Here is a 10,467-nt window from a genome sequence, read left to right on the forward strand (position 1 = left end):
TATTTTTTTGGAGTTTTTTCATTCAATCATACCCTCTTCTTCAAATAAATGCCAATACAGCCTGAAAAATACACAATGGCAACATTACAGAGAAGTTTATTTTTCGGTCTGTGACACCGTGCGCGAGTATATGTGTTATGATTTTGCACGCGAGTACAGGAGGGTTAAGAAAGACACATTCCAATGATACCAAAGAGAAAAACAACGGATTGCCAAGGGGGGTGAGAGCACATGTTGATGGGGCCAGAAATGTCCTATGTACCTATTATGTTCACCAATTGACTACTTTTTGGATTCCAAGTTGTTAGAGGTTTAATAATAGAATAGCCACCCCTTGAGTATTCGGAACACCACCGGAATAGGTCCACATGTGGCCTATGACGCCCTAAACACTAGATATGACCATCAATGGACAAGCTTTTAAATTCCAAGTAATTAGAGGTTTCACTTGATGGGCATAGTACGGTTCTAAGCACTGCTTTGATCATGCCCATTATATTACCGGAACATGTTCCGGCCATATTCCGGAACCAGTTTACCGATTCCTGCCATTTTTATTGGAAACATATTGGATCATAATGTTTTTCGTCTGTTCAGCTTAAATTGGTTGAATGAAAGACTAGAAAACTAGAAAACAGGTTTTAAGAAAAACCGTTCGTTTTTGGCACATGTGCCAAAATCGAACGAGGTCTGTATAACATGATTTTGTGGAATTCTGTGATACTGGTTCTATGGGAACGGAAATTTTTCATGCCATGAGATGTCAATATTTTTTAGTAGTTGAAGGTATTATCGTAAGCGTTTAGATGTCCGGATTTGGATGCGTTTCTATATGGCTATGATAGACTGTTCGAATGTATATTAATTCCCAGAAAGTTTTCGTTTACTAGAAGCCGATCCACGTATGGGAGAATCATGAGAAAATTTTCCTCTTAACTACTGAGAATCAAATTCAAATGTGTCAGGGTCTAGCAGCTCCAAAACATATGACTGGCAGCTACGTACACGAGCTCCCACCTATTAATGATTGTTTGATTGTTTGAATAAATACAACAATTCATCTTTGGCAAACTTTTGCATGCAACAATTTGAATATCAGAAATAAGCTTCAGAATTTCATTGCTCCAGCACTGGGACGTAAAACAACCTTCCCCACCCTGGAATTCGAGGAATTACTGAAAATATAACAAACAGAGCCTTCATCTCGCTTGACTTGATGCTGCCTATCTTGGGCTTAAACCTCTTCAGTATGAGCCAGATTTCAGGTTCAGGTTCACGGCTTCTAGCAGCAATGACTCTGCCTTTATTTATAGGTTGTAGAACCTCAAGGTGTTCCCCCCATAAATAGCAATGGATTCTGATGAAATCATTTGCGTTTTTGAGCGCCATGGACGCAGTTTTGAGTTACATTTAGAAGATTGGATGAGCATTTGCAGTGCCACCAGAAGCTATCCGACAGCTATTTTTATTTTGCAGAAAAATTAATATGTAAAAATAAAATATTTGTGTTCAATTGCAGATGGGACCACGTATGACGACTCTGGAATATTCCTTCACTACACTCTGAAACCGTGAGTTCGGTTTGCAACAAAACAAAATCATTATCGTACTAAAATCTTGCTTCATTTCTCATCCAGTATGAGCAAACAGGCTGGTGTTCTGTTACTCGGGACGGGTGGCATGATTCCTCCGATGAAAGTCGAACACATGGAAACGGTGTGTGACATCCGCGAGAATAAAACTATATATCCGTTCGCTTACCGAACGCACACGCACAGCCTCGGTCGGGTCGTGTCTGGCTACCGGGTGAGAGTTGATGAACAAGGCCAGAACCATTGGACACTGCTGGGCAAACGGGATCCTCTGACGCCGCAAATGTTCTACCCGGTGGAGAACCATGAGCCCATCCGACAAAAGGACCGGATGGCTGCACGATGCACAATGGAGAGCAATCGAAGTACCGTCACAAACATTGGGTAAGCTATTGATCTGAGTTCTGAGAGCTATGTCTCGAGAATCTATCATGTGTATATCCTCCGACAGGGCCACAAACAATGATGAAATGTGTAATTTCTACCTGATGTACTACGTGGACAACGACGAGCCCCTGCAGATGAAGTACTGCTTCAGCAACGGGCCACCATATTTCTACTGGCGCAACAAGGAAACAGAGCTCAATAACATTCCTGACTACGAAGCGAGTCACCTGTAAGATGGATTTCATCCTCCAAACCACAATTGCACTGCATTTAGCGTGAGAGAGAGTGGGAGAAAAATGCGTTGCCTCACAACAATGATACCTGTAAAAAGCAGCTAATCATACACTTAAGAACCTATACTCTATTGCTATTCTAAATTACAGACATATTCTAATCCCCTTTCTAACGGGAAGCACACACACACATAACAGACACACGCAAAACTAAATCAATTTTTCGAACCATATCAGCTATCGAAACAAAGGTTTTTAAACAGAACGAGATCTCTTAGAAGACGAAACAAACAAACTAAATTAAATAAGTCTAGTCATGATGCATCACCCTGCTGTCAGCCCTGCAGCAGTTAGAATATCCTAATCATTGTTTTATTTTAACTTTGTTATGATTAATTAACTTCTTTCGTCCTCTGTGTATACAAATGAATGTGTGTATGTGTGAAAACGACGGTACAAGGAAGCAAACGCTGTGAAATAACAAAATGGTTGAGCCAATTTTTCAGAGTTTATCGTAGGATTCAGGTTCGGAACTGAAGCAGAGACTGGTTAATAAGGATTTGATCGAATCCTTTTCAGAAGCCCTATATTTTTATACATGATTGTTTGGTTAAGTTTCCGGATTGTTTCCCCCCCTTGACGGAACGATTGTAGCAATCGAGCTACTGTTGACCCACTATATACATTATGAATGTGCAATCCTTCCTCAAATTCTCTGTAGATATTGCCTACATATTTTAAATAGGACAGGTACAATTATACAACAACAATTTTTAGTCACAGAGTGTAAAATATTGTAGAAAACGAACCAGCAAGAGCTCATCATTATATTATCCAGAAGACATCATTCCAGATGGTAAAAAACGGCGACAACATTCCAATATCTATCATCTACCTACCTGTACTGAACAGCCATATCGTCTGGGATAGGCTACCAACGGAGTCGGAGACCACTACCGGTTTCCCAAATGGAATATTTAACCAAAACAAAAAAGAGAGAATCGCAAAAAATGCATATGATAGAATAAAAAGTAGCAAAAAGTAACATACAATGTAGCGAAACATCCTCCCTCTAGTAGTAAATAGTGGGCCAAAGCCAAGCGATAGAAGACGCCACTGTAAATGTGACTCGTTCCTCCTCTATAATTGTGAAAATGGTTGGTTACTGTTCGAAGCAAAAAAAAAACAAACAAACATATATCATATATCATACATTTGGAGAATAATGAATGGTAGCGGTGGCGACGAAGAGAAAAAATTAAGACAAGTCGTCATACAACCGTGGTTTTCGGTAAGTGGCCGAAGGCGACTTTGCAGCAGCAACGCGGACGTGTAATAAACCAATGTAGTAATGGTAAATATTGAAATCTATAAACACAAATATTGAGGCACAATAAAAGATCTAGTATTCATATTCATAAGGGTCAGCATTGTCGGAAGTAGTCGGAAAAAGAAATTCCCTGAAATACGTGGACGGTGTGGTGAAAATCTGGCCCAGAGCACAGGTATTGCGTTTAACGTAACGTATCGATACTTAAAGGGTGTCCCACGTCGAATTGCATCACAGAAAAACGCTGTAGAAAATTACCCATTGTGTTTTTTTTTCCTAAAAATTTGGGTAAAGCAGTTAAGAGTGTAACACGATCAAAATACTGTATTCTATCGCTGTCAGTTTTTCGAAAATTGAAAAAAAATAATCAACTTGGAATCGTGCAGTCAACGTTGAGTCGTGTGATTAAACTTTACTACGAAACTCTGAGCATCGAACGGAAGGAGAAATGCTGTCAGAATTGATGTCCTAATAGTGATCAGGATCAAGCGTGTCGTGAAAGCGATTAAGTGGAATCCCAATGCTTCGGTCAGTGATGTGGACAAAAAGGTGAATCTGTCCAAGTTGTTCAGAGAGCCAAGGACCGGGAGGGAATGCATACGAACGAAATGCAGAAGACTCCAAATCGTAACGAACGGCAAAAATACGATGGGAAAAAAAGACTTCCGGGGCTACTGTTCTTCATCGCCCAGCACAAGTTTGATGTTCCGGAGGAAGTAAGGAAACGGAAACTTCCGAAGTTTGCTATGAAATACAAGATTTTGCAAACGATCTGCTCATATGAATACCAGGACTGTTAACGTGCAGATCTACCTCAAGGAGTGTCTACAGAAGCGTCTGCTTCCTCTGTTCAAGCAAAACGAGGGCCATGCGATCGTCTGGTCGGATAGCTTCTTGCCACTATTCAAAGGATGTCCTGGAGTGGTGACCTGGAGTGGAGACCCAACGAAAAATACTGGACTATTATGGAGCAGGCACTACTGAAGCATCCCAAGGAGGTCAAATCTGAGGAAGACATGAAGAAAAAGTGGGTTTCCGTACAGAAGAAGCTGCAGCCAGATGTTGTACAGAACCTTATGAGTGGAGTTAAGCGTAAGGTGGGAGCCATCCATTAATGGTATAACTACTTTTTTGCATCAGAAATCCAGTTTCCGTTGCACTTTAAACGGACATTAAAATAATATTGTGTACACTGGCAACGAGATACATGTCGGGGTGGAGTAGTAGTGGTAGAGTGAAGTCAAAAAGTCAGGAGAGGTAGATTTGTATTCATTCGCCACGCCAATTTAAACAACCATATGCTTCAACTAGAAATTAATTGACGAACGTTAAGAGCGAGGATAACTGATGAAGGGTCATGTTTTAAATGCGTTTATTGGGACTCACTAGCAAGAGAGAGGTTGACGTTTTTGGAAGTAATCCTGCTCGAAGCGAAGCGACTGAGAGGAGAGTTGATTTTCATGTGTGGTGAGTGTGGTGCGAAAATCTCCTCGATGTTCCCAAGTCTCTAAAGAAATTCACTGTGAATCAGTTCTACACTCCGCACTTATCCTGCATCCTGCCAGAATACAGGTGAGTGTAGACTATGGAAGTAAATGGTGAGTCGATAATTATTGCGACACTCTAGATTGATTGGCAAATCGACTAGTTATCGAATTAAATTCAAATTTTTACAATTGTGAAATTGAATCGGTTAAATTTAAGGATAAGTTTCAGTAAAATGCTCGATGTTTGCGATTGATGCCTTTCATCACATACTGTACAGTCGTTTTCGGTACGTTTTTCAGTTTTTTTACTTCCTTATCATTTCCTTTACAACATTCGCCTCTCCTTTTGTCTTCCGAAGTTCACTCTTCACAATGACTTAAGGTTTCATTCGGACGGAGTTCAGGACAATTTATCACTCCTGTGTGATATCCTGTAAAATGAATGAGATACTTCACGAGCTACCATTTAACCGCCATGGGCATAGGCTTCTTCCGACTCAACTTTTTTTCACGTTGGCTTTGGTAATTTATGAGCTCATACTTTGTTCTTTCTTTTTTATTTCTATTTTTAATTTGATGGTCTTGGGCTTTCCCCGACACATTCTTGGCGATACGTTGGCCTTGGGCTTTTCCCGACTCAACCTTCATGATACGTTGACCTTAGGCTTTTCTCGGTTGAATCTTTTCGACAGTTGGTCTTGGGCTTTTTCCCGACTCAACTTGTTTTATAACTGGCCTTGGTCTTCCTCCGGCTCAATCAAACGAAACATTGTATTTTTATTTTTATTACTATTGGTCTTGGGCTCTACCCGACTCAATTTTTTCTTCGCATTGTTGGTCTTGGTCTACTACCGACTCAACTACATGCACTTTAATTGTATATTTCGGCCTTGGGCTCAACCCGACTCGAAAAATTTCCATTTTATTGATACCATCGAATTACTATTTTCTGTCGATGTATATAACTTTCAATTTTGTCCTTACCTCAATTAACTCCTATCCTATCGCTTTCGCAATGGCAACACAAAATCTATGCTCTCACTTTTACGACTTCCGTTCGTTTTGGCAGGATCGCCAATGTGATATCCTGTAAAATGAATGAGATACTCCACGAGCTACCATTCAACCGTGCACTCCAAACGTCTAACTTTTTATCTGACCTCGCTTCATGACGTCACACATACTGTATTAGGATGCCACATTACATCATGACGTCACATAACAGCTTTAGGATGCCACATCCTGCAAGGTTTTGGAGCAGTGGCATGAAGTCAAACAACAAACAACAGTTTTTGATAGTGCTACCTAGAAAAGGAGACTCTCAGTTCTGTAGATCCAATCATTTATTGTGCCTTTGGTCACGAATGGTTTACCCCGTTTGCCACAAGTGAATATGACCTACCAAATACGGTACTTCGTAGCGAATTTCGTCAGCTTGTCAGCTTCTTTCAACATTTGTTCCGATTTGGTAAGTTTTGAGAAATCGCCGCTCTGTTTTTTTGCGCGTTATTCCGCCTTATTCTGCCATTCCTGGAACCTTTGAGGGCTCGTAAGACGGTCGAATGATGATTATTCATAATTCTTCCAAGGCGCGATGCGACAAACCAGAGTTTCGCATGTAGGCGAACAAAATATTTTCGCGAACGGTTTTGCAGATTTTCTTTCATCTCGACTGGAATTTCACTGTCAACTGCAAAACTCAGTGGTTGTAAACAAACGCTCTAAAGAGAAATTTGGATAAATTCGGTTTGAAAGTGTCACAATAATGATCGACTCACCCTCTATTTCCAGGAGAAGCAGTATCCTGGAGCTTCAAGAAATGACCAGCAGAACACACAGCTTTGTCCGCGGCAGTGTAGAAGGCAATTCTATGGAAAACTGCCAACTCAACTGTGTTGCGACAATCAAAGGACGATATGTGTTGCTAAGAATGGCGGATATACTCCACGGATTAAACACATAGATATCCGGCATCGTTACATCTGTGAAGCCTGTCGGAATATCATCACATTTAATTATGTCAGCTCTGAAGAACATGTCCGATGGACTGATGAGACTTCTTCAACGTGCCAAGCTGGAGCGGAATCGACGTAACATGGGATAATAGTTTAAAGAGGAGAGTTGTAAAACGAAGTAACCCTTATCTTATATAACCAGGCTACACAAATAAAATTATCATTCTCGTTCTGAACTTTGTAAATTTCACATATTTACACATCGTTATGGAGTTATTGGTTATTGGTGTTTACCCACCTAATTAACGATTTATAAAGAAAAGTTGTAAATCTATGTGTCCTTAACAGTTTCTTTCACATGCATAGCAATACACTTCGAAACAATAAGTACGACGAATGAAACGCGTTATTGTAAAATGTAATAGCGAATTCGTTTTTAAAACTGAGTCAGTGCCAAACTGACTCTGTAATAAAAAAAACGTTTTCAGTTTCACGAATGCGGTGTTTTGTTGGTGTGCGTTATATAGTCTGATTTGTTTATATTTGCGACGATAAATGTACAGTGTCGACGTCTAATGGCGATATTAATGCTTGGGAGGTAAATTATTCTCTATCAGATCAGCAGGGCCAAGTGCAGTGTAAAAATATAAAAGTTTGAATGAATGTTTTCACTTCATATTGGATGCACTTCATATTGCATATTGCAAATTAAAACATGTAGTTCTGACACTTACTTAACCATTTGTCGATGCATTTCCTGGTTTTTCCACAAATAATTACTATTATAATATAAAATCATCATTAGCCACAGTTTTCGTTCAATATGTTTCTGTGATATCGAAAAAAAACCTCTTATTTCATCACATGAAATAGATATTCGATACGTTAAAGTAAATTTTCATTCATAATTTTGATTTTGAAAGCAGGTTTATTCCACCTGAATTATTTTCGCCTCCCAATGAAAGCACACGTAGCTTAATGCCGTCTGCTCGAATATACTTTCAAAATCAGAATCCGAATTGGATTACGATTCCAATAATACAAAAGCAAAAGCAGCAGGTTTTTCATCTTCATAGTTTTTATTTTTAGATTTTCCAAAATATACTCGGAACTTGACAGTTCGGTATAGTTATATTGGTGAACCCGAGTGCCAACCCGTGAAACATCTCAGTGCGAAACTAACAGCTTTCGGGGCGAACCAGTGCGACACTGATTGCGAAACTGACTGAATAAAAAAACAGCAGTTAGTGCGGCACTGAGGTTGAAACTGAACAAAGTACGTGGAATAAGAAGGTAGTCTACTCCCTGCTTTGTTCAAGTGTGGTAAGCAAAGGAAAAAAGCAAGAAATAGTAATAAACCATCGATCGAATCTATATAAATTTAAACATTTTTTAATTTTTCAAATTATAATACAAGAACTGTCTTGTTTCGAAATGATGAAATAGCAGTTTACTTAATTATTTTAAAATTTAAAACTGTAAAATTATCGCACCTGTACTATAAAAATAATGCAATCCGATAAACAAATGTGTTGAGAGGTTATATCGAAGCAGTGTCGTTCCCGTTCCCGATCCATGGAGCGAATGCATGGGATAACTGAAAACGTCTCCGATTAGTTTATCTCATTCGAAATTATTCTGTTCGCGGGACGTGGTACTTCAACATTTCGCTGAAGTAAACAAAACCTGTTCAGTATGAAATCGATAAAAAACCACATAAAAACTTACTTGCACTGAAAAAGCGGTATATTATCGTGTTTACCGTCGGCACGACTTGCGATTTTGTCTCTTTTCAGGATTTTTGAAACTTTTAAAATCGAGAAATATTGAAAAAACTTCAGTACTTCGAACTAATTGAGGAATTGTTATTACTAACTTCGTTGTGTGTGTAACACATGCGCTCTCCGTGTGTATACACAGGAGATATCCCTTACCTTCTATTCTACGTACTTTGGAAACTGAACAAAAACGAATTCGCTATAAAGGCCGTTTTATATTATCAGGCACGTAGCGTAAACGGCACGTACCGACACCGGCAGACAAATACATGATGTATTCATATCATCAGGCATAGCAACTTCTCTGTACGGACCGGCAGCGCAGACGGAGCGGAGAAATGCTACTGGTGATTGAACCGATGTCGTACCGAAGAGCGACGAACGCACCCACACCACGAACTTCGACGTTGGGTTTGTATGTATGGTGCTACTCGCCCATGTAGTTCGTGCCCGGCACCGGCAAAATATTCTTTTCGAGAATTCCTTCATGCATTTGTCTGAAGCGTGCTGTGTATGCCCGGAGCCGTTCCGCTATATATACGCATACACATTTGAAACACACGCAATAATATTTGTCTTGCATGAAACGTGCCGTGCCGGTTACGCTACGTGCCTGATAATATAATATTACCTTAAGTCAGTAAAGAAAAACATTCGTTTATCCAAGGCGCGTAGAAGTATATCCTAAGGTGGGCCAACTTGCTAAAACCACTCTTCAGCCATCTTGGAAGTCTACTTGTGCCCAAGCTCGCTCGTGATCAGTCTGTCTCTTTCACGCTTGAAGGAAACAATTCCCCTTCTGCTTTCTTTCGTACTGTTTTCATATACCGCTCCCCTAACCAACTTAGTGACGAAACGGTCTCACCTAGTACCATAGACCCGTCTTGCGTATATCAAAATTGCTCAAAAATCTTGTTTTAAATTATTATTTTCCGTTCAATATGATTGTGAATACATTTTTATTGCCGTGAAATATATAATCAAAACGGTCATCTGGCATCCCTGGAAATGAAGTTTAATGTTTACATTTGATCGTGTTGTTTGGAAAATGACCATTTGAAAATGTTTAAAATTTTCCAATTACTGAAATGAATTTGATAGTTGCAGTAAAAAAATATATTGCTTATGCAATATATGCAATATATTATGCAGGTACCACTTTAGAAATTCATTGATCAGTGACTAAATAGTCCAGTGATTTTCAACCAGTGGGGAATTAGATCATTAAAATGAAGGAATTGTGCAAGGGAATATTGCACATTTGTTCGCTTTGAAGATGACAATGATTAGCAAAAATTGTCACAAAAAATTGCGATCCTCGGCAAACATTTCCAAATCTGAAATGTAATGTTCAGTTGAACAACTTCGCAATGTTTGAAAGACTTTCGTCATTGAATGACGATGGAACAGACGACGAAACAATACAGAAGACCATAGAAAAAGGAAATTGTATAGCATTTGTCAAGACTTTTTACAACAAGTTAAACTTGAAACATGTTTTCCTTATATCAAAGAACAAACTTAAACATGGATTGAAAAGCCTTCCGACTAGCAGTGACGAAAGTTTCGGATTAATTTCAGAACATACTCATCGATCTACAAATGATCGGAAATGATATGAGGAAAAAGCGTTACGAGTGTTGTAGTCTTTTGCGTAAAATTTATGTGAATCTGGATTTCCTACAATGCTGCTGATGGGAACAAA

General features: G+C 39.3%; 2 protein-coding genes across 3 annotated transcripts in view; both read left to right on the forward strand.

The window, feature by feature from the left end:
• Positions 1 to 3,633, forward strand: part of LOC129767828 (peptidylglycine alpha-hydroxylating monooxygenase) — a 70,299-nt gene extending 66,666 nt beyond the window's left edge. Inside the window, exons 5-8 of one of the 2 annotated variants that reach the window (XR_008741578.1) lie at positions 1,520 to 1,571; positions 1,638 to 1,976; positions 2,044 to 2,302; positions 2,363 to 3,633. Coding sequence is in view for 1 of the 2 variants with exons in the window: in XM_055769056.1 (XP_055625031.1) it covers positions 1,520 to 1,571; positions 1,638 to 1,976; positions 2,044 to 2,212 (560 nt within the window). In the remaining variant the exon portion in view is untranslated. Of the gene's footprint in view, positions 1 to 1,519; positions 1,572 to 1,637; positions 1,977 to 2,043 lie in introns of both variants that reach the window. The other variant, XM_055769056.1, reaches the window with a different exon arrangement.
• A 2,237-nt stretch (positions 3,634 to 5,870) lies between these two features.
• Positions 5,871 to 7,220, forward strand: LOC129767829 (uncharacterized). Its single transcript, XM_055769057.1, has 2 exons — positions 5,871 to 6,497; positions 6,821 to 7,220. The coding sequence occupies exons 1-2, from the start codon at positions 6,423 to 6,425 to the stop codon at positions 7,121 to 7,123; spliced, it is 378 nt and encodes a 125-aa protein (XP_055625032.1). The 5' UTR covers positions 5,871 to 6,422; the 3' UTR covers positions 7,124 to 7,220.
• Positions 7,221 to 10,467: the final 3,247 nt, after the last annotated feature.

This window comes from Toxorhynchites rutilus, chromosome 2, assembly GCF_029784135.1.
Source record: "Toxorhynchites rutilus septentrionalis strain SRP chromosome 2, ASM2978413v1, whole genome shotgun sequence".
Lineage (NCBI taxonomy): Eukaryota > Metazoa > Arthropoda > Insecta > Diptera > Culicidae > Toxorhynchites > Toxorhynchites rutilus.

Bases quoted from the DNA above. Each gene is read 5' to 3' on its own strand.
- LOC129767829 (XM_055769057.1), top strand. From the start codon at position 6,423: ATGACCTACCAAATACGGTACTTCGTAGCGAATTTCGTCAGCTTGTCA. The intron at 6,498-6,820 runs GTAAGTTTTGAG...CTCTATTTCCAG, and splicing joins TCAACATTTGTTCCGATTTG to GAGAAGCAGTATCCTGGAGC.